This window comes from Canis lupus, chromosome 3, assembly GCF_011100685.1.
Source record: "Canis lupus familiaris isolate Mischka breed German Shepherd chromosome 3, alternate assembly UU_Cfam_GSD_1.0, whole genome shotgun sequence".
In the NCBI taxonomy this organism is placed as follows: Eukaryota; Metazoa; Chordata; class Mammalia; order Carnivora; family Canidae; genus Canis; species Canis lupus.
In genome coordinates, this window is record NC_049224.1 from 42533318 (window position 1) to 42556614 (window position 23297).

Here is a 23297-nt window from a genome sequence, read left to right on the forward strand (position 1 = left end):
TCCAGTTCCACATCAGGTTCCCCACAGGGAGCCTAGCCTGCTTCTCTGCCTCTCTGTGTCTCTCATGAATAAATAAATAAAATATTTAAAAAAAAACTGAAACACTGCCAGTTGTCAACGAGGCCCCTTCTCCAACAAGGATGCTACTTTTCTGATAAAGACACTGCAACTTTTATGTTTATTTTTTTCAGGGTTTGATGTAAGCCATTGTTATTGTAACTTAAACTGGAATGCATCCTGCAATTTTCACTTTTCCATAATTCACTTATTTTCTTCTGTTCTAAACTTCCCCTAATTGTGCAATTAATAAAAAAGAAAGGGAAAGATGTAAAATATTTTTACTTAGCAACAGTGACATGTCTCTGATTTCATCCAACCAACCCCACCCGGAAAAAAAACCTCCACACATTCTCATTCTCTAAAATGAAAACAATTCAGAGAAGTATGGATTTTGAGGTCTGACATCTGCACTTTTATTTCTTTTTCCATTGTAAAAACAAATGGTCTCTAACAATTGCTGATGTCAAACACAATCTTTAGGCCCATGAAACACAGTAAGCCTGAGAATGAATAAAGCAACTAAAGAGAGATGTTTTATTTAACAACAACAACAAAAAAGCACAGTGATCTTCCTTAGGAGTTAGATTCCCAAGAGGAAAATATTTGTAATCATGTTTGACTCTGGGATTAAGAGGGCAAGGTGTGACCCCCTTTCAGTGAACCGAAGAGCAAGCAACAGTACGCACATGTTCTCACCAGGGACGACAAATGTGGGCTGCCAAGATTATAATATCCCAAGACCTAAATATTTCGAGTTTTGAACCAAACATAAAACTTTGTGGGATTTGTTTTAAATTTCTCATTGGCAAGTTGTGACTTCCTGTTTAAGCCAGAAAAAGGATTAAAAGGGTTTGTTTATTTGTCTCTAACATGAACAGCTCTTACAACACGTTTTGTACACTTGACATAAATGAAATTTAATCAACCTGGTCAAATTCCTCTTGGGAGGTAGGGAGAATCAATCAATCATCAAGATGCACTTGCAATTAAATAATAATAATAATAGTAATAAGCTTTCCTCTATGTCAAACACCTCTGCTTCCAGCCCAGCTACTTATGTCTACCATAAAATATAAAACTCCTATGCCAACTGCCTCTTGCCAAAGCACTGAGTCTCCAATAATGTCACTTTTCCAAGGTAGTCTTTGGGACTCACTCACCCCATTCCTTTGCTTTTCCAGCTCAATAGTTCAAAAGGGGCCAAAATACAGACTCTAAAAAGCTCCAAAATAAACATTAGGGGCGACAGTGTTTCTGTTGCAAATGTTCAACTCAGCCCCTTAGTAGCTTTCAAAGCAGCTGGATGATATGCAAATGAAGGGCGTGGTCACGTTCCAATAACTGAATTTTGAATACATGTACTGCCCACGTGTCACAAACCATTATTCCTCTTTTGATTTTTTGAACTATTCACAAATGTAAAAACTATTTTCAGCTCACAGGCTGTACAAAAAATAGGCGGGGGGCTGGGTTGGGGCCGTGGGCTGTAATTTGCCAGGCCCTGGGCTAGAATCCAATTTTTTTCCCAAGGCAAACAGGATATGGTTGATGATCAAGTGAACTTATGGGCTATAGGAACAAATTTATAGTTAACTATGAGTAACTAGATTTGGTTAACATCAAAATGAGGATTGAGTGATTCAGAATATTCCATCAAAAAAACTTTTTTTTTTTACTTTCTCTTCTTTGTTAAGTTCACCTGGTGTTAAATTCCAGGAGCATTCAGAATGAATGAATGTGGCAAATGGTTCTGTGTTCAGAATTATAGTATTTATGGTTTTTTACTACTGTGGATTTGCTCACTGAAGCAGTTAGTAATAGATATTTTTTCCTTGGGTTGATGTGCTATTGCTGGTTTCCTAGGTGAGATTTGATTCCAACACCCGTTTAAGGAAGGACCCTAAGGACCTTCATCTTTTTGGAAGTTTCTGACACCATAGTCATGTTTTTGACTTACCTACCAAAGAATAGCTCTCAAATGCTCATGGCATTTACTGATTTAAAAACTGAACATTTTAGACTTTTATAATATTCTGAAACAACCATTTGAAACTGTTTTAAAACAAAGAATTGGTATATTAGAAACTATTACAACGTTGGGATTATGTTCAATATTCCATAGGAAGTTGGTATAGAAAGATACTAGTTTTTTAATATTTTATTTATTTATTCATGAGACACACACACACACACACACACACACACACACACACACACAGAGGCAGAGACACAGGCAGAGGGAGAAGCAGGCTCCATGCAGGGAGCCTGACGTGAGACTTGATTTCGGGTCTCCAGGATCACGCCCTGGGCTGCAGGCGGTGCTAAACCGCTGAGCCACCTGGGCTGCCCGAAAGATACTAGTTTTTATAATGTCACCGAAGAATTATTACTTAATAGCTTGAAAATTTGTGTTTTAAAATACTTTGCTATGGGGATCCCTGGGTGGCTCAGCGGTTTAGCGCCTGCCTTTGGCCCAGGGCGCGATCCCGGAGTCTCGGGATTGAGTCCCGCGTGGGGCTCCCTGCATGGAGCCTGCTTCTCCCTCTGCCTGTGTCTCTGCCTCTCTGTCCTCTCTCTATGACTATCATGAATAAAAATAAAAATTAAAAAATTAAAAAAAAGTTTGCTATGATACATCACAAGGTACTATCTCCTCTACATTTTATAGAAGAAAAATTTTGTACTTTTCTCTGTCTTATATTCTTTCCTTCAATTTTTACTAAGCCTTGATCTGCTTTTTTCTTTCTCCTTTTTTTTTCCTCAGGCCTACAGCTCTTTGACAGAAAAGTAACAACTGCTACAAGAGGAATTTGTTTACTTATTAAAATCCAGTAGCTTGCTAGCGCTTTTGTTTAAGTACCAGATTTTTGTTTCCAACTTCACAAATACCTTGGGAATGGCTACAACAGTTGTGTGTGTGTGTGTGTGTGTGTGTGTGTGTGTGTGTGTTTAAAGGTTTTATTTACTTATTCATGAGAGACACAGAGGGAGAGAGGCAGAGACATAGGCAGAGGGAGAAGCAGGCTCCCTGCAGGGAACCTGATGCGCAACCTGATCCCAGGACCCCAGGATCACACCCTGAGCCAAGGCACATGCTCAACCGCTGAGCCACCCAGGTGCCCCAACCTATGTGTGCTTCAGTCCTTTGATTGGAAGACTCCAAACTTTAATGATATGTAATTGACGTTCAATGTGAGAGGCAATCTGAGTCAACTCTCAATATCTTTAAGTACCTGGTTTGAATGTTTGATTAGGACGGGCTTTTCCTCAGGCTCCCTGCATGGAGCCTGCTTCTCCCTCTGCCTGTGTCTCTGTCTCTGTCTCTGTCTCTCTCTCTGTCTCTCATGAATAAATAAAATCTTAAAAAAGAAAAAATATTAAAAAAAAAAAAAAGGAAGGGCTTTTCCTCCTTGGATGTCCAAATACATGATAAAGCTGTGGTCATAAGATAGTGTGGTATTGTAGTAGAAATAGGAAAAATGGTCCATTAAAGAAGAGGCATAATATATATGGGAATTAATATATGATTTAGAAAATAATTCATAGTAATGGCACAAAGAATGGACCATTAGATGGAGTGAGATCAGATCTAAAAGCCAAAACAATAAAAATACTGGAAGCAAATGTAGAAGAATTTATTTTCTAATTTTGGGGTAGTTTCAGCCTACCCAAGGGAGACAGAAAACCCAGAAACTACTAAGGAAAAGAGGGAGTGTTTGACTAAATACCAGTTTTGGGAAGAGGAGTTTAATGAGAAACAGGGAATTCTCTATATTTTTTCTGAAGGAACATGTATCAAGTACTGAGTAAGGGACAGGCTGGGTTAGGTAGGGAGGAATAGGTAGGGGGCTATGGGATCAGGCTCAGAGAAATCCCAGAAATGCTGAGGCATCAGGAAACCAGAGAGAGGGGAACAAACCAGACTATCCTGCCCTGGGTGTTGGGTTTGTGTGTACGTGTGTCTTTTTTATGGCAGTCACATTGCGACCAACAAAGAATAACCAGACCCCAAAGAAGAAGTAAGCCATTAAAGATGCTATCACTAGTCCTTATTGAATGAAACCAAGACATCACAAGAATGGTAAGGCCACAAGCTCCCTGGTTAGTTCTAAATAAGACTGTTGGTGGAGACCCACACTGGCAACCCTGTCTGGACCCCTCTCACTGCTGAGAGCTTTTTCTGTATCGTAGCTTAATACAACACTCTCACTTTACCCACTCTCCTTTGTCTGCAAGATTCATTCTTTGACTCTTTTGACTCAGTGAGAAGAGAACCTTGCTCTCGTGCTTCAGGATTATGTAATTTAAAAAACAATACAAACAATTTTAAAAAATGCAATAGGGTTTTGAAGAATATGCTTTATTTTACTTCATTTTTAAAGAAGATTTTATTTATTTATTTGACAGAAAGAGAGAGGATAAGCAGGGGGTGGGGTGGTGGTGGCAGGCAGTGGGAGAGGGAAAAGCAGACCCCTGAAGAGCAGGGAGCCTGGTACAAGGCTCGATTCCAGGACCCTGGGATCATGACCTGAACTGAAGGCAGATGCTTAACCTACCGAGCCATACAGGTACCCCAAGAAGTATTGCTTTAGAGCAGGGATTAATAAACCTTTAGTTGTGTGTACCAATAGCTTAAGTAACACCCACACATATCAGGGGTTCAACAAAGGTGCGCAGACCCCAAAGAGAGACTTGGTCTCACCCCAGGGCCTTTGCACTTATTGTCACTTTTGGCATTTCTGCTTCCCACATACTTAGCTCCCTCATTTACTTCAGGTTTTTGCTTTCCTTTTTCTGTTTTATTATTCTTTCCCCCTAGCCCGTATTTACCATACTATTATGTTCTATCTCCTGTTCACTTTTACCCACTAGATAGTAGCTTCCAAAGGCAAGATTTTATTAATTCTGTTCATTGTTGAATTGCTAGAATCTGGAATGGGATAAAGCACATAGTAGGAGCCTAACAAATCTGTGTTTAATAAGAACAGGTGATGGGAGAAATTAAGTGTTCTGAAAGCTATTTCATTTTTATTGCTGTAGAAAATGAAATCTCAAACTTCCAAGAAGTGACTCAGGTTGAATCTAAGGAGAGCCTCCAGCTCTGGTCTCCATTAACCTGCACATTTCTACAATACGCAATGGAAGCCAAACTGGGGCCAGTTTTTATCCCATTCAGGAGGATACCGTGGCCCACCCCAAGTCCCTTGCTCCGAAAGTGGAGGTGCCAAGTGGAGGTGCCGTTGGGAGGCTTCCCAGAGCAGCTGGTTGCTGGGGTAGAGGGATGATAGGCAGGCAGGTGAGTTCCAGACCCTCAGGTCTAGAAGGACTGAAGATGCAGATCAGGTGGTTTTCCACAAGGATGAATTTCAGAGTTGCAACCAAAGATAGCAGGCTAGTTAGTTGACTAACCACAAACCTTTGGGTTTCCAAGGCCATTGGCATTTTCAAACCACCCCTGCTCCACACCTCTCCTCTAAAAAACACCATGAAACACGCCAAGAAGAAGAAACACTAGGGAAACAGCTGGCTGTCATGGAACTATGCCATTTCAAGTGAGTACAAGCCCGAACATTTAATAAATGAAAGTATTAGTTATCAGCCAAAATGGGCACATTATAGTCATCAGAAAAAATCTGACATGGGCAGAAAAGGTTATTGGATGTCCTCCTGCCTTATGCGTGCCATTCATGGTCTTTGAGTTATTTTAAAACTGTGTAAATTTTCCAAAAGGAATAATGCAAATAAATGATTCTCGTCCGTAGAAATGGAAATAGCGGAAGGAAACGAGAAGGGGCTCGGGAGAGGGGCATTGGCCATGGGGTGCGCTGCAAATAGTTTTCTCTTGCGAAGAATAACCTCCTCGGAGGGGTGGGGCTGGCTTTGCTCAGCGGGGCGTCAAGGTCGCTGGCAGGCGGCGCAGGCCGCAGGCGGAGGGGGCGGGGCGGGGCGGGGCGGGGCGGGGCGGCTCCGGGGTGGTAGCCGGGATCCGGGGCAGCCCCGGGGGGGGGGGCACGCGGGGGCGGGGGCGGGGAGGGGAAACGCGGCAGCCCCGCGGGAGGGCCGCGAGCCGCGGGAGCCGAGCATGGAGGCCGAGGCCGCTCGCGCAGCCGCAGGTAAGGGGAGCCGCGGCCGGCGGGGCCCGGGGTCCGCTCGCCTCCCTCGCCCCAGCCCCGGTGGCCCCTCCCCGCGTGTCGGGTTTCAATGGCTGGGCTGGCCGGGAGCTCGGGGCCCGCGCTGCAAAACGCGACCGTAAACAGCGCGCCGCGGCCGGGAAACTTTCCCTGGACTCGGCGCCAGGGCGCCACTCGCCGCGCACCTGTCGCCGCGGGGCCCGCGCTGGGCGGGCGGGTGCGGGGCGCAGGGCGCTGCGCGCTGGTCCCCGAGGGCTCGCGCCCCCAGCGCATCTCCAGGCCCCCCGGCGTCCGACCCGTGACCGGGCTGGGCGAGCCCCCCGCCTTCGCTGGCCTCGGTGGCCTCGTCTGTGACATGGGCACCGCACGGTGGGGGAGAAAGCAGCATCGGAGCCGGGGTCCTAGCGGCGCCCCGCCCGCCCCCGGGACGGCCCGTGTGGTCCCCGGGCACCTTGCGCGACGGGCACGCGGGCGCCAGGCCAGCGGGGACTCTGGCTCTGAGGGCGCCCCCCTCCCCATCCGAGCCCCCTCCCTCCCGCGAGCCCACGGAGGGGCCCTGCCTGCCTTCTGTCCCGAGAACGAGGCGAAACGGCGCCGCTTCGGACTCCGAAGGCAGGTTGAACGCATCCGCAAAGCGGTGCTCGGGAGCTGGCGTCGGGGTGTTGGACGCCGAGAAAATGCCCTTTGCCCCGCATCTCCCCGCCCCCCCCTCCCCCCGGGACCGGTGGCTGGAGCGGCCGGTTGGCCGGTACCCCTCGACCTCTCTCGTCCCCTCCACGTCCAGGCCGGCCACCAGGCGCGTGGCCACGGATGACCAGCCCTGCCCCCAGTGCAGTCAAACCCCAGACTGGACGCTTTCTCCAGCCACACCATTTCTGTAAGGAAAAAATCGATCTTGGGGAGGCTCTTCTGCCTTTTATTGGTAGCTAGCCGACAGCGGCAAAGACTGTTTTTTAATGGCCTACATTTATTTTTTTTATTTTTTTAAATTTTTATTTATTTATGATAGTGAGAGAGAGAGAGGCAGAGACACAAACAGGCACCATGCACCGGGAGCCCGACGTGGGAGGATCGCGCCCTGGGCCAAAGGCAGGCGCCAAACCGCTGCGCCACCCAGGGATCCCCAATGGCCTACATTTATTTATTTATTTATTTATTTATTTATTTATTTTTTGTTTTTTTTTTAATGGCCTACATTTAAAAGCTGTGACTCTGAGTTGTTTTCCCCCGATTTCCAGTGAGTTGAGGAGAGAAGGTGGCCACTAGCCAATTGTATGAATTTTCCATTCCTTGTTGAAAAAGTGTTCATTGGTCTAGAGACTGAGAAATGGTTTGTTTCTCCCCATTTTTAAGGGGGAGACGATGCTGTTTGGCTTTTTGATTTTCTTTATTCCCCTGTGATCGTTTCTGGAAAGTTGGTCCCCATGGTTTTGGGTAAGGAGTCGGCTGCAAGGTTGCTTGAGAACTGGGTCAAGAAACAAAAGTAACCTGCTCTTCTGACCTCATCTAACACATCTGCAAGATGGAAAAGATTTTGCCCAATTAGGGACTTATTGTACAAAACTATCTCCTTCATTTTCAACACTCAGTGAGTGGGCACAGAGTTGCTCAATCCATACCTCCTCGCTTCCTCTCCTCCTCAGAGTGGTACCGAGTCGGAGACTTCTCCCAACTCTTCCCTTCGCGCTGTGCCTGTTTTACCCAGTCTTTGTACACTTAGTGGGAAAAGTAATGGTAATTTCATCTTCTGGAAAAGTGTAGTTGGCTTAAACACTTTAAGATTTTCCTGTATTTCTTTCAGCATTTGCTGTGGCTTTCATGGTTGCTGATGGACCAGAGGACAAACGGCAGTTACACATTAATCATTTCCACATGTGCTAGATTCTAATGGATTGGCGTTTCGCATAGCTGAACCATTGCCTGAGCTTTGATAGCTCCTTACCAAAAAGGGCTTGAACAAATCATGTCTATGTCGGAATCCTTTTTCCTTTAGCAAGGAAGCATTAAACTTAAGAATTAGGCTTTCAGATAAGGTTCTGTCCCGGTCCCCCCTTGAGCCCTAAATGTAGGGAAAGGGCATGTGACATTCTGATGGGAGTTGTATTCTGTATCTAGATGAGCCTCCTCAATATTGAGGTGTCCATTTGGTGGATACTATCCAGTGGGGCTCTGGAGCTACCCCCAGTAATTCAAAACATGTCCCAGGGCCACACACACACACACACACACACACACACACACATTCTTTCTCCCTCCCTCCCTCTCTCTCACTCTCTGAGTTTGTATGTGTTGTATGTGTTTTTAATTTGTCTGATGCTGGAGACCTTCTTAGGTTCCAGCAGACCATCTGCTGCTGTCATTTTAGCTTAGAGCATCCTGGAGAGGAAAAGGAAAGTGAGACGTGGTCTAGTTCTGTACTCCTCTCATCCTTCACCTTGAATTTCTCTCATGTATAAGATAAGGACTGACGTACCTCGGAAGGGTTATAAGAGACCCTGTGCTCATCACAGTCGATTGCTGGGCCCAGCCTAAAACTTAGGGTCCCTTCTGAGAGAGCCATTTCTTTTACCCCCATCCATCCCTTCTGTTTAACACCCCAAATTGAAGCGTTTGTGAGAATTGCCTGTTTGATGATCTCCGTTTAGAAAGTCAGTTTAGTGTTCCAGTTAAGAGAAGTTAGGTGTTGGACAGTTTGCACTGTTAATAAAACAGAGCTTTATAGCTATATAGGAAATCTAGCAAGCAAGGAAGACTCTAAAGGATGGGTTGACTCTGAAGCTTGGGTCGGGGGAATAGGTACAGTGGTGATGCCAGTGAAGGAACCAACTTTCGGAGGGGAAAAACATGAAGCCATCTAGATGGTGATTCTAGATTGTTCAGGAACATGACTCTTGTTGGAGATACTGAAGAGCTAGTCAGAAACACTAACTCTGGAGTGTGGGAGGAATCTAGAAAGGCCAGTTCAGCCCTGAGCTCCGTTGAGGAATCCCAGAGGCCTGGTGAGAGTGCAACCTAGGGAGATGGGAGGAGGAAAGGAGCTGAGGGCATAGCCTGAAGGCTCAAAGAGGGTGAATGTCTGAGATTATGAAACACTGGGACTCAAAGGAGGAGAGACCAGAAAACAAAGGAGCCCCTGGCAGGGTCTGGTGATGAGAGAGGCTGAGGTAGTTACAGACCTGGGGCTGCTCAGAAGGGGGTCAGGGCAAGGGAGAAGTAGTGTGCCTAAGGTCACATGCTAGGAAGTGGCAGGGTTGAGATTCACATGGGGGTGGTGGTGGTATCTCACTCCCCAGAAAAAGAAACCTGTCATGATGGTGATGTTTGATGTGGAGCCCCCTCTCCCCCCCAAAAGAGTGCAGGCTCAGGAAGGAAATAATCCACAAAACCAGTCCCTAAGGGGCCTATTTCTTCATATGAACATAAAATAATAAAAAAAAATCAAATCTATAATAGCCATTTTGGTCTTCTCTAGTTCAAGATATAGAAGGGTCCTCATAGAGGTATGTGGTTGTGGCAAGTCTGAGTTTCTGGAAGCAGGGCTTCTTTGGGGGCAGTGGGCAGGGGGCTGGGGTGGCCACTCGGACTCATGTCGCTGTCACTAAGTGCTTTCATGGCCCTTGGCAAGTCCCCATCCCTTCATCAGGAAGCAAGGCCATGGTTTGTCAGTTACTTCCTACCCTTCCAGACCCTAATCTCTCTGAGGGCAGGACCTTAATTGATCTTTCTTCTCTAGTGCCCTGCTCTTACCTGGCACATAGCACGAGCTACATGAACTTTGAATGGAAAAATCATTTCCCTCGAGGAGCTGGTAAAAGCCTTTGGTGGTTGTGTGGTTGTAGGATTACTGGGGAATTTCTGCAGGTTGGGAGTATCAGGCTGTGGGGTGGTACAGGCTGGCCTGCCTTCCCTGGGGCAGAGTGCCCATGGACAGCGCTCTGGTCAGTGCATCCCTTGGAATATCTTTCCAGGATCCTGCGTGTCCTGGGAGACCCAGGTCCTGAGCAGGTCCTTTCCTGTGACCCACCACTGCGCCACCACCATTGGTTCTGATTCCTCGCCATATAATATCCATGCTATAGGTGGTTCTTACTCACCTCTATTTCTAAACAGTGGGAGCTGATTCAGTGGGGATCTCACTGCATGAGGCCAGACCAGATATGGCTGGTGTCCTGACCTCCTTCGGCCGTGTCTTGGCAGGATGGAGTGAATGATCGAGTGGCCAGGACTTGGGGTGGGTGGTGGGAGGCTAGTGGGCACAGAGATGTTGTCTTTCTGACCTTTGAAACCGTAGTCTGCTTCTGCCGACCAGCTGCCTGGCCTTAGCTGGGTCCCTGACGGCGGTTGGCTCCTGGTTCCTCTGCTGACATTCTTATTTGCAGCTCAGCCTTGGGAAATGCCAAACAGAGGATTGTAGACAATGACTCTGTTTTCTGCTGTGTCATGTGGTATGGAAAGAAAATTCAGGGTAAAATTTAAGCACATTTGTTGGTTAGATGCCTCCAGTGTCATGTGGCTTTTAAAGTCCGGTTACTGGATTGCAGGGGGCTGGCGGTGGCAGTTAAAACTATCAGTGGCATCTGAGGACTGGGGCCTTTGAATAAGGCTCATTAGGATGTAACAGCTGTGGTTTGGAAATTTCATGCCTTTAATGCACCCATCCTCTCGTGGGGTTTCTTTTCCAAGGCCCATGATCAGCAAGCTTGGGTGGGGAAGGGTGGGTGAGAGTGGTGCACACAGAGTGTGTAAATCTAAAGGCCACTGTCTGTTGATGTCCAGGCATGCCATCATCCCCACCTCACTCTGGCCCATGGGGAGCTCTATCACATCAAACCCTTTGCATTCCCCATGCCTCGGCTGCCTTATTTCCTGCTTAACCCAGGCCCTATTGTCTGTCCAGGCATAGAAACCTTTCCATGTGCTTATTTGCTCTTTCAAAGTAGGGCAGCCACAGGACCACTGGGACCCAGCTGAGGTGAGGGCTGGGGGGTTCAGGGAAGGGTTGAGGGGGAGCTCCCATCGCTGCATGTGCTTGGGGCTCCCGAGGCCCAAAAGCTCTTCTAGACTGCTTGGTTTCCTTCACTTGCAGAAATTAAGATAAATGTGTTTTTCTTGGAAACCAAGTTGCTAACCACTACTCTTGAATCCAATTAAGAGAGAGAGAAAGCTGTGTTCATTTCTTCATTGCATTTTGCTGAAACTAACCCTAATCGGAGTCTCTGAATATTTCATTCAGTGGTAAGAGCTTGAGAAGTTGATATTGTGGAGACTTCCCCATTGCATGAAGCTTCCTCTGGCAGTGCTGCCCTTGTCCAAATCTCTTCTCTTAGATTGCTACTTCGTGGATTATTTTTGCAGACTGTGTGTATGCAGGTAGAGGAGTAAAATGCCCAAACAGTGAGTTATTCACTGTTCATTTTGACCTTTCTGTCTTCCAACAAGTGATTTCCGTAAGGCAGGTGTATTGCCTACATTTGGGCTCTTAGGACATCTTGGGTGGCACCTGGGTGGCTCAGATGGTTAAGCATCTGCCTTTGGCTCAGGTCATGATCTCTAGGTCCTGGGATTGAGCCTCATATTGGGTTCCCAGCTCAGCTGGGAGTCTGCTTCTCCCTTTGCCTCTCCTCCTGCTCGTGCTCTCTTTGTCTCTGTCTCTTTCAAATGGATAAAAAAAAAAAAAAAAATCTTGGAAAAAGGTTTTAAAACTATATAGAAGGAAAGGTATTGCGTTTTGTTTTTTCATACTAATGAGAAATGAAATGAATTCAAAAACTAAATATGTTCAATCATGAATTTTTTAAGGTATGTAGAAAGAAAGATATTGCTTTGTGTTTTTTCATACTACATGACTAGAAACATTAAAATATTAAGAAATATTTGGGGCGAAGAAACAAAATATTTGAGAAATATTTGGGGGTAATGAAACAGAATATGTCTTTCTGCTAAAGCAGAGTCTAGTTACTTGATGAATATCTGTTTTTAATCATAATAACTAAACATGGATATCAGCAAATCATCTTGTTTCATTACTTTTATATTGAGATCTTCGCCCCAACACTTGCCCTAACTCTATTTTTTTCTCTTTCCTATTTTGAAATATGATACCCCTGTTTCTATTCTTTTGGGGGCTAATTTAGTAATTATAATATGCATGTTAACTCTAATTCTGAAATGAATGAATTTTAAACCTTCTCTAGAATCATCTAAAGGCCTTATAGTGCTTCCCTTCCAATTTTCCCCTTCCCAGTTTATGTCCTATTGTTATGTAGCACCTTTGTTCTATTATGATTTTTAATTTCCTCCAGTTAGACATTTTGTTTCATATGGTCAGCACTGGCTTGGATTTTTTTTTTTAAGATTTTATTTATTTATTCATAGAGTCAGAGAGAGAGAGAGGCAGAGACACAGGCAGAGGGTGAAGCAGGCATCATACAGAGAGCTGGATGTGGGACTCGATCCAGGGTCCCCAGGATCACGCCCTGGGCTGCAGGTGGCGCTAAACCGCTGCGCCACCGGGGCTGCCCCTGGCTTGGATTTTTATCTGCGTGTATATTATTATTATTTTTGTTCCCAATCCTTTTTTTTAAATAGCTCTTATTTATTTGAGAGAGAGAGAGAGAGCACACACACACACACACACACACACACACACACACACACAAGTGGGGGGGAGGGGCAGAGGGAGAGAAAAGCAGGCGCCCCACTAAGCAGGAAGGTAAACATGGGGCTAGATCCCAGGACCCCGAAATCATGACCTGAGCCAGAGGGAGACGCTTAACCAACTGAGCCACCCAGCCTCTCCTGTTCTCATTCCTCCTCCTCTTCTTTCTCCTCCTTCTTCTCCTTTTAAAAAAGATTTTATGTGTTTATTCATGAGAGACACAGAGAGAGAGAGGCAGAGACACAGGGAGAGGGAAAAGGAGCTCCCTGTGGGGAGCCCAATATGGGACTCGATCCCAGGACCCTGAGATCACGACCTGAGCCAAAGGCAGATGCTCAACCACTGAGCCACCAGGCTCCCTGTCCTCATTCCTTCTTAATTAACTTCTTCTAGAAGTTATTTTCCTTTAGAAATAATAATAATAATTCATAATAATAATAATTCATAAGAATAATAATAATTTCCTTTAGAAATAACTTGAGTGAGGATTTTCTGATAGCAAGCTCCCTCAGGCTTTGTTTTTCTAAACATTTCTTTATTTGCCCATGTTCTTGGAAGTTACTTTTGCTCAGTGGAGGATAGAAGTTATTTTCCTTCTGTCCTTTATTATTTTTTTTAAAGATTTTGTTTATTTATGAATGAGAGAGAGAGAGAGAGAGAGAGAGAGAGAGAGGCAGAGATACAGGCAGAGGGAGAAGTAGGCTCCATGCAGGGAGACTGAAATGGGACTTGATCCCGGATCCCCGGGATCATGCCCTGGACTGAAGGCGGTGCTAAACTGCTGAGCCACCCCAGGCTGCCCTCTTGTCTTTTAAAAATGTTTCTTCCATTGTTGTCTGGCTGCCATAGTTGCAGTGGAGAAGGCTGCTGTCTGTCTACGTAGCATTCCTTTGGAGGATCTGTCTTTGTCTTCTGGCTGCTTTTATAGTCGTATTTTTGTGTTTTTTGCAACTGACCAGTGTGTCTTAAGGTTTTTTTTTTTTTTTTTTTTTTTTCCTTTTTTCCTGCTTTGGGGATTGGTTGGGATTCTAATATCTGAAGACAGGTATCTTTCATCCATTATGGAAAAATTTCAATCATTTCTTCAAATCTTTACTCTTCTTCATCCTATTTTCTCCTTCTAGAACTTCAGTGAAGATTGTTACTGGACCTTATTATTCTGGGTAATTTCTTTAGATATATTTTCCAGTTCATCAGCTATTTAAGACATTAATTTTTAGAAATTCTACTTTATTTTCCCTTAGAATCTTATTGGTCAAACAATAATTTTAGCTCTTTAACTTTTCTATTTAAATTTCTTTAGACATATTGACTATCCTTATCCTCTGGGCTGGATAATTTCAATATCTATAGTCTTTGTGGGTATGCTTTAGTTTGTACTGACCCTGATGAACCTGCAAACAGAAAGAATAAGATGGATGTTATTCTAAAATATTAAGTATTTTCCTTAAGGTATTACAAGCTGAGCCAGTCTGAAAAGACAGATGAAGCAACCACAAAAGGATGCTGCCCTGTGAGAACTCCCTAATATTGAGCCACATAAGCCATGAAGTTTGAACCTGAGGGAAGAGCACCAGCTTTGGGGTCATTCAGACTTGATTTCAAAAATCTCTGAACATATGATGAAATAAACAGTCACAACAGGATCAGCACAAACTAAATCAGACTCAACTATTCTATTGTGGATACAAAATTCCAGTTGAGCAGACTCAGAAAGTCTGGAGGCAAATTGATACTCAGAGAGCAATCCATTTTGTGAAAAGGCTGTCTTGCCAGGGCTATGAAACTAAAGTACCCCGCTCCTGACTCTGACCCCCACAGCAGCCCAGCGGGCATCAGGAGCACGAACTGCAGCCCTTCTAGCCTGAGCAGCTCTCCCGAACGCCCTTGACCTCGCTGTTGTGAACCGTGTTGATGGTCTGGTTAAGCCTCGGCTCCTGGCTGCCGAGAAGACCTGGGGCCTCCATAGGCCCCCGAGAGTGGTACCCAGAAGCCTAAATCTGTCTGGGCTCCCAGATGGGGGCTGGGACCTCCCTGGAGCTGAGGGGGGCGCTGTAGACAGCCCTTGAGGGCGTGGCGCTATTCTTGGGACAAAACCACTGGAGATTCATTCATCGAAGTCCAGTGGCAATCTCTACTGACTTCCCTTTCTGGCCAGCTCTGGGCACGTGGCAGACTCTGCGCTGTTATTCTTTGGCTACCCAGAGGGGATGGTTGCCTCCCATCCTTTCTCTTCCCCACTCAGTCCTGTCTGGTCCTCACAGGCCAAATGCAGCTGAGACAATTCTAAGTTAAAATGCAATATCCTGGGACGCCTGGGTGGCTCAGTGGTTGAGCATCTGCCTTTGGCTCAGGGTGTGGTCCCGGGGTCCTGGGATCGAGTCCTGCATTGGGCTCCCCACAGGGATCCTGCTTCTCCTTCTGCCTGTATCTCTGCCCCTCTCTCTGTGTCTGTCATGAATAAATAAATTAAAAATCTTTTAAAAATAATAAAATAAATCTATTACAAGTTGGAAGTTCCTAGTAGAATTTCACAGACTTATGTGGAGGGGAAGGGTTAAAACCGAAAGCCACCTTGGCCCTTCATCCCACACATCCAAGTAGTAGTTTTGCCATAGCCACTGCACATCTGGCTTATGCCTGCCATCTCTTCCTTGTCGTCTCCTCTGCCATCACTGATCCAAGCCATTTTCATTGGCTGCCTTACCCTGCATCACCTCTGGTTTGGTTTCCCATCACTTTGTATTCTGGAAGAAGCAGTAAACAGACACTCCAGTTGTCATGCCCTGTTGGGACCTTTCAGCAGCCTCCTATTGCATTTTCCTTGAGACCTGAAGTCAGGATGAAGGCCAGGGTCCTGTCACTTTGGCCTCTGCCTGCCTGCTTCCTGTGATTCCTGCCCTTCTTCCCTTGGCCAGCTGTACTGAAGGCACACTGGCTGATCTTTAGCTCTTGGAATCCCGCGGCTCCTTTCTTTTTCCCACACGAGCTGTTCCTTCAGTCTGGGGGGCCCTTGCCCCTGGTCTGCACAGGGCTAACATTTTATTCAGTCCTGTGCTTCCAGGTTACCTCCTTAGATCCAATTTCCCTGGTCATCATGTCTCTTGTCTCCCCCTTCCTTCTCCGCTGTACCATGGGGGTATCTAACTGCTTTTGTGTCTCTCTGACCAGTCTGTAAGTTCTATAAGTGCAGAGAGTGTGTCTGCTTTTTTGCCAGTGTATTGCCTGGAACCCTTAAATGATGGCTATGATGTTTCTTGTTCCACATTTTAACCCAGCTGTAGAACAGAAAAATCTGTAGAACTTTGCTGTGGGGTTGGTATTGAATATGGCCTGGGTCTGATTAGAACTCTTCTTAGGACCCTGGGGTACTAGGGTACTAGGAAGACCTTGGTCTAAGCTGATATCACCCTTGGGTAGGGATGCTGGGAGCAGGTGTCATAGAGGCTGCAGGGCATTACTATATTATTATTATTTTTTTAAATTTTTATTTATTTATGATAGTCACATAGAGAGAGAGAGAGAGAGAGAGGCAGAGACATAGGCAGAGGGAGAAGCAGGCTCCATGCACCGGGAGCCCGACGTGGGATTCGATACCGGGTCTCCAGGATCGCGCCCTGGGTCAAAGGCAGGCGCCAAACCGCTGCGCCACCCAGGGATCCCGCATTACTATATTGTTATTTTTAAAAGTTGGTAGAAAGTTTTTTATTCCCCTCCAAACATTAAAGTGGCTTTCCAGATGACAGTGCACAATTATTCTGTCCTCCTGACTTTGGCCACCTCCCAGCTATTGCTATCTTTGTTTGGAGTGTGGCTCAGCTGGACAGTGGGCAGAGGTGGGCATCATTGTCCTGTGATGCAGGTCATATGAATGCTCCTCTGCAGGTAGCCTGCTTAGGCCACAGCAGCCTGGCGATTTAACCCTTTGTGAATTCATGTCTTTCTACTTCTCACGGTTTTTGAAGTACATTTTAAAAATTACAACTATAATTTTCAAAAGACTTGAATAGATCTTTCTCCAGAGAAGACATACAGATGGCCAGCAAGCACATGAAAAGATGCTTAATATCATTCATCATTAGGGAAAGGCAAATTTAAACCATAATGGGAGTGCTTGGGTGGCTCAGTTGATTAAGCGTCCGGCTCAGAGTCCTGGGATCAAGTCCCGAGTCAGGGAGTCTGTTTCTTCCTCTGCCCCTCTCCCCTGCTCATGCTCTCGCGCTCACTTGCTCTCTGTCAAATAAATAAATAAAATCTTAAAAAAAAAAAGAAATACCACTTCACACCCATTAGAATGGCTATTATCAAACAAAACAAAACAAAAACACCCACAACAGTCAGAAAAGAATGAGTATTGGTAAGAATGTGGGGAAATCTAGGCCCTTTTGGTAGGAATGTAAAATGGTGCAGCCATTGTGGAAAACAATACAGTTGTTCTTTAAAAAAATTAAACATAGGGACGCCTGGGTGGCTCAGTGGTCGAGCATCTGCCTTTGGCTCAGGAAGTGATCCCGGAGTCCTGGGATTGAGTCCCACATCAGGTTCTCTGCATGGAGCCTGCTTCTCCCTCTGCCTATGTCTCTGTTTCTCTCTCTCTCTCTGTGTCTTCTATGAATAAATAAATAAAATCTTAAAAAAATAAAAAAAATTATACATAGAATTACCTTATGATCTAGCAATTCTAGTTTTGGGTATATACATCCAAAAGAAGGGAAAGCAGGAACTGAAAGAAATATGTTAAATCTATGTTCATTCCAGTATTCTTTGGAATAGCTCAAAGGTGAAAGCAGCCCAAGTGTCCAACAACGGGTGGATGGATAAACAAAATGGCATTTTTACACACACACACACATACAGACATACGCACTATATAATGTAATATTATTCAGTCTTAAAAAGGTATTTCATGCGGTGCTATGCTGAGTACTTGCTCCCCTTTGGTGCTGGTAGATGAATGTGTGGCCCTTGGCATGGTATACAGGAGTAAGCAGGTGCACTGGTAGAGGCTGTGCTGGAAATCTTAAGATCTGAGTTTGAGTCCAGCTCTACTACTGACTTTCTGTTTTTGAACTTCTGTTGCCACATCTGAAAAATACGGGTAGTGCTTTGTGTGCTTTATTGACTTCAAAGGGTTGATGTTAAGTTTCAAATAAACAAGGACTTGTGTGAAAGCCCTTGTAACTGGAAAATACTCTGTGAATGTAAGGTGTAAAAGGGTGTATTTTTGGGCAGCCCCAGTGGCGCAGCTGTTTAGTGCTGCCTGCAGCCCAGGGCGTGATCCTGGAGACCCTGGATTGAGTCCCACGTCAGGCTCTCTGCATGGAGCCTGCTTCTCCCTCTGCCTGTGTCTCTGCCTTTCTCTCTCTGCATCTCTATGAATAAATAAATAAAATCTTTAAAAAAAATAAATAAAAAAATAAAAGGGTGTGTTTTAATGTGAGAACTTATCATTAAGATAATACTTATTCTCCCAGCTAATACTTTTTTTAAATTCATTTTTTATTGTTTTAAGTAATCTCTATTCCCAGCGTGGGGATCAAACTCATGACCCCAAGATCAAGAGTTGCATGCTCTTTCAACTGAGCCAGCCAGGTGCCCAACTCTGCTAGTACTTTAGAAACTTTATCCATAGAAGGCAGAACATCACTTTTTTAAAAAAGATTTTATTTATTCGTGAGAGACACAGAGAGAGAGGCAGAGCCACCCACAGAGGGAGAAGCAGGCTCCATGCAGGGAGCTTGATGCGGGACTTGATCCTGGGACTCTGGGATCATGCCCTGGTCCGAAAGCAGGTGTTCAGCCGCTAAGCCATCCCGGTGTCCCTAATTTTTTCAGTTTAAAACTGATCTAGTACTAACTTTGATGCAAATATTCACATTTGGCATGTACTACTTCATCTACTTTTTAGTTTTACACCAAAAGGTCCCGTCCTTATAGAAATATAGCTACCTCGACACATTTCTAGTCACTCAGGAATAACTGTCATCTTCCTAAGTAAATAATTTTTTAGCTTTATAAACCCATTCTTTTCCATCCATTCATTCTCCGTGCATGGTGGTCTGGGTGATGAGTCGAAGTACCCTGTGGTGTGCACAACTTAATCTAGAACTGGGTTGTGGAGACTGAGGACTGGTCTATTTTCATCTTCCTTTCTTGCTTGGCACAGGGCTGGGCATGCCAAATAGAAGCCAATTTTTTCCCTCCTCTTCAGAGGTATTATTGTTTGCAGTGTATTAGATGAACATATAGGGCTGTGATTTCTGGATGAAAGTTTGTGAAGTCCATTAACAGCCACAATTTTGGGGTAAGTTCTGAGAAATGTTATTCTGTAAATACTGGGTAAAACCATTACACATTGAAGAAGAATTATTTTTCTTCCTCTTCACTGCATCCTGTGTGGTTTAGGGCTTTGGTTCCGCTCTGGACAGTGGCTCTCCACAGCGTTTTCCCATCAGCTCCAAGGCCACCATGTGTTAATGGTGGTGTTACTGACACGGGGCTCAGTATTTTTACAAGTTCTTGGTCAATTACATTCGGGATACACAGAGTCAGGCTTTCTGTGTTCTCCTGAGCGTGTGCCAAAGCCTTGTCCTTCTCAGTAAAGGTTAGAAAAATATGGTACCGTGGTGATGACCACATGGCATGGAGCGGCTCGGGGTTGGGGTGAGGAAAGCCTGAGGCTCCTGTGGTTGTCAGAGTGGGGACCCCTCTTTGTTACTGTTCATAAGGAAGTATGTATGTGAGAATCTGTTTAATTCCACCTGCCCCAAACAAGGCTTCACATTTGTCCCTCGATGTGACACCTCGTTGTATGCAAAAGCAACAGTATGTTTCATTCCCACCTCATGTCCTTTGGAATGATTCAGGGAGAAAAATAGTTTTATCTTTGTATCATTTGCCTAAACGTAAGATGCACCAAAGCTTGGATTATGAGACCTTCATATTAGAAGCAATTAGGATTACATAAACCTTTGTGTGGGAGGCACACAAAGTCATCTGCATATTTTACCACCTTAGATTTGGGACAAGTGGTTTATTCTCAGCCAAGGCAATGACAAGCTGCAAGTGGGCCAATACTAAATATGTGATAACAGAGCGACAGGCTCCCTGTCAATTACTGGGGATGAAACCTTCCCGCCACCACCTGCAGACCTTTCCCCAGCGTGCCTCCATTCCCTGCAAGTTTGCTCATCTGCTCAAAAAAATTCTAACATATTCCACATTTGTGTCTTCCAACTTTTTTTTTTTTGTACAATTCTTTGCTAAGAATATTTTGGCAATCAGATGCTCTTCAAAACCAACAAAAATATCCAAGTGTGTGTTCGCTTCACCTTCTGTTTTCTACTCCTTTCTGGAGACAGTTGCTCTGCTAACACAGTGGCCCCCTTGCTGGGTGGGGCCTTTGGGCTGTGAGCGTTTGTACCTTTCCTGCCTGTCTGAGAATGATGCTTGCTCCTGCCCTGACGGTACTTGAAAATGCTTCTCTTTAAGGTGTGCTTGTCATCTGTTGGTTGGTGTTCTGGGACAAAGGGGTCTCTGGTTACATCAATTTGGGAAATAAATGCCGGATTAAGCAAATTCCACTGCTTGAGGATTTCTAAATGTTCTACTGCAGACAGGCATGTGGAACTCCCAGCAGTGAGTTTTGAGTGCCACAGCAGACCTGTTTTTTTATTTTTTAATTTTTTTTATTTTATTGATTTATTCATGAGAGAGAGAGAGAGAGAGGCAGAGACACAGGCAGAGGGAGAAAGCAGGCTCCATGCAGGGAGCCCGGCATGGGACTCGATTCTGGGTCTCCAGAATCATGTCCCAGGCTGAAGGCGGCGCTAAACCACTGAGCCACCGGGGCTGCCCTGTTTTTTTTTTTTTTTTTTTAAGATTTTACTTATTTTATTCATTTGAGAGAGAGAGAGCAGTAGGGTGGGGCAGAGGGAAAAGGAAAGAGAGGGAATCTCAAGCAGACTCCCTGTTGAGTGTAGAGCTGGACGTGGGGCTTGATCTTATGATCCTGAGATGATGACCTAAGCTTAAATCAAGAGTCAGATACTTTAAATGACTGAGACCCCTAGGGACTCCTAAGTGCCACGACAGACCTTCTTTTTAAAGCCTGCTGGCCCTGGAAGCCCGATTTACAGCTTATCTTATGGAGTTAGTTTACCACAGGATGTGCTTAGGAAAATACTGGAGTGGCAGGAGAGAGTCATAGTGCTGGCTGCACAGACTTGGATTCTTTGATAGTAAGTAAATGCCAGGCCGTGTTTTATGCAACTGTGGATATTTCCCACTACGAGTTTCCCCCACTCTCTGGAAGTAGAGTGTTCCCATGAAACCTATCGTAAGCTAGAACGGTATAAGAGAAGAATTAGTTACCATGAACTTATATGGAAAAGTTTTTGAGCATGCCTAGATATACAACTAATGTGTCTTAGACTTCTCTGATACCTTGGCATCCATCTTGCTAAGGGATACATAAAATAAATGGTGATAAAAGGCAGATGCTCACAGACATTGTCCAGAGTTCTGGGAGCTTGGTGCTCGATGTATTTCCTGGGGCAGGAGCTTGTCAGAACCACTTTCAGTGCTCAGGTGTGCAGTATGTCTACATGGGGTCGCTCTGGAACCTATGCTGAACACTGTTTTTGCTTTTCGCCTTTTATCATCAGAGCAAAAGGCCTTTTTGGATTTCTTCAGTTAGTAGAAAACAGGTAGTTCTTTCATAAAAGTGAAGCAGTGTCATGTGCATTATTGGAAGGCGGGGATACCTGTTAATGCAACAGCCCTCTTTTTTTAAGTTAAACATAATCATCCTTTAAGTTAAAAGTAGTTCTCAGTTTTAAGGCTTCCTGTGGTGAAAGCTTTAGAGGCCCCAGATGAAGTTTGCATTTGCAAATATGGAGTTTGAAAGCATAGAGCTTGAGTACACACAGCTCTGGGACTGCACTGTGCAGTCAAACACATGCTTCACTTGAAATTGGGGAACGTGATGGATTCCTGGTCTCAAATTCTGAGCAACTGAGGTGGCATTGGGGAATCTTCTCCCTTTTGGTCTTGCCCTCACAGCCTTGGGTATGCAGAACACCAGGGTTCAGCTCTCCCCAGAGACTTCTGCTCCCTGCCTTGGTATCTCCTTGGTGCTCTCCTCTCTCTGGTTACAAACTAGTCTCCATGTTTCATGCTAAGTCCAGAATTAGTCATGTAATCCCCTCTGGCCATTTTCCTCTATAATATGGATTCTTTCTTTTATGTTCCTTTCAGAAGAAAATTGATTCGTGAGGAAAAAGCAGACCACTAGTGTGAAAAATAAAGAAAAGCAAAAAACAAAAAAATCTTTTTTCCTGTATTAGGAATATCCACTCTTAACCATCCTTGAAAAATAAAAGTAGAATATTAGCTTATAATCTTGTGTGCTTGAAGTTTTTTTTTTCATGTATTATGAGCAAGAGTTGTTTTTAACTCTAACTCAAGAATGTCAACCCACATGACTACAAAAGAATCAAGTGATTACAGTCAGCTTTTCCAGTGACATAATGCCATGTTGTTAACTGATGGATAGATAGAGGCTTTCATGAGGTCAGAATTCTCAAAAGCAGGGCTAGTTAAAGTTAAGAAAAGATATATTTTAAAGGTTTCATTTATTTATTCATGAGAGGCTCAGGGAGAGAGAGAGAGAGAGAGAGAGAAAGAGAGAGAGAGAGAGAGAGAGAGAGAGAGAGAGAGAGGCAGAGGGAGAAGAGGCTCCCCACTGGGAGCCTGATGCAGGACTTGATCCTAGGACCTTGGGATCATGACCTGAGCCTGATCCAAAGGCAGATGCTCAACCGCTGAGCCACTCAGGTGTCCCTAAAATATCTTTATTAATGTTTTTTTACAATAATAGTGCCATATGAGAAAAATCTCACTTTGCTAAAATGAAAGAACTTTACACATCTTTGCGGTGAGGTAGTATTTGGAGAGAATATTCTGCAAGTGATACTGAATTAAATGGTTAAGTGCAGAGCATTGACCTCTCTCAAGTTCTTCATTAATTGGCTTTGCTGTTTATATAGGGAAGACCAAAAAGTGCTGTGAAGCCCCTAGAGTATTAGGCTTTATCGGACTAAGCAGTAGTGGCTGACCCACTGGCTGTGGCTGATAGGTAGTGGGTGACAGGCAGGGGCTCAGTGGGACACCATGCGTGCCTCCCTGGGAACTAGGGCTTTGGTGCATAGATCCTGAATGATTGAAATATTTTCCCTAGAAGTATGCTTTAAGAGGTACCACTTTGTTGTTGTTCCAGTGACTACAGCAAACAGATGCTTAAAGTGAATTCTTAAATTTGGGGCTTGTTTAGGGATTTCATTTTCTTTACAGTCTGCAATGAATTATCATTTCAACTGTGTGCCTTTTTCATAAAAGCATTTTACATTGTACTGAAAAGATTACACTCTTTTGGCTTTGGAAAAATA

At 44.7% G+C, this 23297-nt stretch overlaps 2 protein-coding genes across 2 annotated transcripts in view; one reads left to right on the top strand and one right to left on the bottom strand.

Annotated features, from left to right (window-relative positions):
- Positions 1-1360, bottom strand: part of PGPEP1L (pyroglutamyl-peptidase I like) — a 58524-nt gene extending 57164 nt beyond the window's left edge. Inside the window, exon 1 of the mRNA XM_038532722.1 lies at positions 1221-1360. The gene's annotated coding sequence lies outside the window, so the exon portion shown is untranslated. The remainder of the gene's footprint in view (positions 1-1220) is intronic.
- A 4728-nt stretch (positions 1361-6088) lies between these two features.
- The window catches only part of LOC608120 (protein FAM169B), an 87573-nt gene continuing 70364 nt past the window's right edge, over positions 6089-23297 (top strand). The window contains exon 1 of the mRNA XM_038532720.1: positions 6089-6173. Within this exon, the coding sequence (XP_038388648.1) occupies positions 6143-6173 (31 nt within the window). The 5' untranslated portion in view covers positions 6089-6142. The remainder of the gene's footprint in view (positions 6174-23297) is intronic.